Source organism: Seriola lalandi, unplaced genomic scaffold (genome assembly GCF_002814215.2).
Source record: "Seriola lalandi dorsalis isolate HSWRI2012SDOR001 ecotype SW California unplaced genomic scaffold, Sedor1 jcf7180002054002, whole genome shotgun sequence".
Classification (NCBI taxonomy): domain Eukaryota; kingdom Metazoa; phylum Chordata; class Actinopteri; order Carangiformes; family Carangidae; genus Seriola; species Seriola lalandi.
In genome coordinates this window covers 21,873-25,603 of record NW_019524555.1, presented here as the reverse complement: position 1 = coordinate 25,603, position 3,731 = coordinate 21,873, and the positions used below count along the sequence as shown (strand labels likewise).

At 44.5% G+C, this 3,731-nt stretch overlaps 1 protein-coding gene across 1 annotated transcript in view; it reads right to left on the bottom strand.

Annotated features, from left to right (window-relative positions):
* Positions 1-14: 14 nt before the first annotated feature.
* Positions 15-3,731, bottom strand: part of LOC147819329 (proteasome subunit alpha type-3-like) — a 4,273-nt gene continuing 556 nt past the window's right edge. The window contains exons 2-6 of the mRNA XM_087173052.1: positions 3,615-3,716; positions 2,975-3,048; positions 1,181-1,253; positions 910-975; positions 15-137 (exon numbers count right to left, since the gene is read on the bottom strand). Of these exons, the coding sequence (XP_087029178.1) occupies positions 87-137; positions 910-975; positions 1,181-1,253; positions 2,975-3,048; positions 3,615-3,716 (366 nt within the window). The 3' untranslated portion in view covers positions 15-86. The remainder of the gene's footprint in view (positions 138-909; positions 976-1,180; positions 1,254-2,974; positions 3,049-3,614; positions 3,717-3,731) is intronic.

Below are 3,731 nucleotides of genomic sequence, written 5' to 3'. Positions count from 1 at the left end.
AGTTTGAGTTTAACAGATCCAGTTAACTGGCTGATGAACTGAGCTGCTGTTCAGTGTCAATAAAGTTCAGTTTGGATGTTGCCGACTCACATTTTGGCGACCTCTTTGACGAGCTCCCTGCACGTCATCTCCTTCATCTGACAGAGGACAAACAGAGACACCGTTAGTGAACAGGAAACAGGAAGTCGTCCTCGCCGCGGTGACGCAGCCAGATCTGGTCTATCAGTGACTTTCATCATGACGTAACAAGCTCGTTATTTTCTCCATGATTGATTTACTCTACCGAAGGTCGGGCTGCTCACTGGGTTAATCACAAACTTTATTATTTAGCTTCAGCACAGGGTTAAAAACAGAAACATCCTGACCTAACAGTGAAACCACATCTGATCACATCACATACTACAAGGAGGACATGGTGGCTCTTCCTCATGTACAGCACCTCCCTGAAGGTAAAAGGTCAAAGGGCGAGTGGGGGGAGGGGACACATTGATTTATTCATTTGTGTTTCACTTTAAATACCAATAAAAAGAAAAATGCCCCAAAATGAAGTTAAAAAAGTTGATTCTTTAGTTTTATCTTCGTTTATTTCAGGTAAAAGCAAAGAACTCATCTCATCCAGCAGGTGGTGAACCTCAACTTTCAGAAACTGGAACCTGTAAATATTTGGTATAAAATGATAAATCAATTATTAATATAGCAGCTGACTAATTCTATTGTTCCAGCTTCACCTTTAAAACTGCTTTGAGTGTTCGACAACCATGACGCTGCACTGATTATTTTATCAGTTATTTGTCCAGGATTAACGTCTCCGGATGTTTCGTTCAGTGCGACAGGAAACAGGAATCAGACTCTAGAGAAACTGTTTGGTCTTCAGAGACTCAGGTGACGCTGCTGCACATTAACACTCACCTGCAGTTTCTCGATCTCTGTCTTGGCGGCTTGTTTCGCTTTTCCGATGGCGCAGCCCCAGTAACCCTGGAGACACACAGACACAGACAGACAGACAGACAGACAGACAGACAGACAGACAGACAGACAGACAGACAGACACACACACACACACACACACACACACAGTTTGGTTACTAACGGACTCAGACTGTCGGTCTGTAAAAACACTGAGAGGCCGGATAAATATAAAATAAATATAAATTTCAGAATATACAGAAACACGTCTCACGTATGAAATGCCGGACGGGTCGACCATGTAGAGCTGAGGACCGTCGTCTTTGTCGTACGAGCCCAAGATGAAACTGCAGAGAAACAACAACACAGACTGTCAGAGGAGTGAATACAACAACCTCCAGCTCCTGATGACAGGTCAGCTCAAGCCCCCGAGTGTCTGTGCTGTCTAGTGATCGGCAGAGTAACCATGTAATACAGTAGCTGGCGGCAGGTAGTTAATTGCTTTGTACTTTGAGACAAGAGAATCAGTGATGCATGGACGCGTCAGGTGGCGGTGACAGTGATGGAGAAGTTTTTGAAAAGGAAAGATGCTAACTCCGAACTGGACCCTGGACAAAATTCGGGCCCGGATGAAGGCCCGAGTATGAGTGGAGGTCAAAAGAAAGCTAAGATGGTTAGCTCAAGCAAAGTCTCTGGCGCGAAGCAATACAGCGAAAGCTATCTTTCATTTAGATTTACTTCCACTCCGTTGTGCTTGGTGTGTGGTGAAATGCTCTGGTCCCAAGTTAGCTTAAACGCCATCTCCAAACGAAACACCCTTCGCTTCAAAACAAGAATGCGGACTATTCTGTTCGCCTGCGTGAACACACGGAGAAACAGGCAACTTTCATGAGAAAAACCACAAAGCGGAAGCGGCTAAAGGAATAACCAAAGTCCCTCTCTCAGATAACACAATTTCCAGACGTATTGATGACATGTCTGCAGACATCGAAAGTGTGGTTTTGGAAAAGATCCGTATCTGTAAGAAATTTGCATTGCAACTTGATGAGTCTACTGATATTAGTGGACAGGTTCAACTCTTGGCCAATGGAGACGCAATCAGAGAAAACTTTTTGCAAGGCACTGCCAGAAAAAACAACAGGAAGGGAAATTTTTCGGGTCACATCAGAATATCTTGAACAAGGACTTAAGTGTGAAAACTGCTCGAGTGTCTGCACTGATGGAGCTGCAGCCGTGGTCGGGCGCACCAAAGGCTTTGTAAGCACTGTTGTCTCGTAGCCAAGACTTTACCAGCAGACCTAGTTCCTGTGTTGGATGATGTTGTGCGCGTGGTAAACTTTGTAAAGTCACGACCCGTGAAAAGTCACATATTTGCATCTTTGTGTGAGGAAATGGGAGCGGAGCATAAAGTCTTGCTGTTTCATACGGAGGTCCGGTGGTTGTCGTGCGGCACGGCCTTGGCCCGTGTGTATGAGCTGCGGGAGGAACTTAAAGTGTTTCTGCTTGCAAGCGATGAGTGGTGTGCAAGGCTGGCATACCTGGCAGATATTTTTCATCATCTGAATGAACTGAACACACCGATGCAAGGCCGAAATGAAAACCTGCTTACAAGTACAGATAAAATAAATGGATTCCGTTCAAAGGTGCAACTCTGGCAACAACATGTGGAAAGTGGCAATCTTGAAATGTTCACACTCACCAAGCAATGGCAAGATGTTAACACTGCTGCATTGTGTGAGATAATAGTTAAACATTTAAAAACTCTTGAGGAGAAGATGTAATTGTATTTCTCCTCAGCCTCCACTGAATGCCTTGACTCATCCATATAGCTCAGCATCAGTTGGTGGAAAGGACACGACGTTGTCTTTGCAGCTGCTGTTCACTTACATTCTCTGTTTTAACACTGAGACTGTCAACGTTGACACTCTGCTTCCTGTTTACATGCATTCTCATGTGACCATGTGTTTTTTTTATTTTAGTTTTAAAATGGAAACATAGTCGTGTGGGCGTGGCCTCAGTGTATGTGTAATCAGCTGTGTCATAAATGATGTGAAGCTTTCAGACTCACCTGCAGCCGAACGGCCTCACGGCACTGTAGAGCGTGTAGGCGTGGACGTACATGGCCACTCTGTCTGACAGGTGCTGCAACAACAGGAAACAGTTAGCTTAGCATCACATTAGCTTAGCATTCCATTCTCTTAATCCTACGTCCTCCCTTCTCTGCCCTACGTCCCAGAAACTGACTAAGGTCCACCCCCCCAGTCTGGATCTGATCACTGATTGGTCAGCTGATCTGATAGTACAGTGGAGCAGCAGCTCTGACCACAGGTGAAGGATTGTGCTCAGGGTCGGAAAAACAAAAACTATCCTTCCTTTTAAACGAGTGGTGGGGAGAATGAAGCCAGTGTGTCTGTACGGAGTCATAGGAGTGCCAAAAAAAAGAATACTTCTATAAAAGAATAAGAAAATAAATGTGGAAATAAAAGCAGGAATAAATTAAAGAATGAATAAGTAAATAGAAAATGTGGAAATATAAAGACAAATAAATTAAAGAATTAAAAAAAAACTCTTTTCCCTTATTGCTTTTGCTTTTCCTTGCAGCGCCAAGCTGTCAATCAACTTGCTTTGAACAGGCTTTCCTGCCCAGGCTGAGTCTTCGATTCCTGTACACAGGACTAACAAGAGGCTGATCTGAGACCTGTGTTTACCTTCAGGGGAATGTCGTGTCCGTAGTTTGATCTGAAGTTGGAGGCTTCTTCTCTGGCAACTTCAGCGAGCGAGCGAGCATCAGCCAACAGACCAGCTACAGCCTGGAGAGAGGGAGA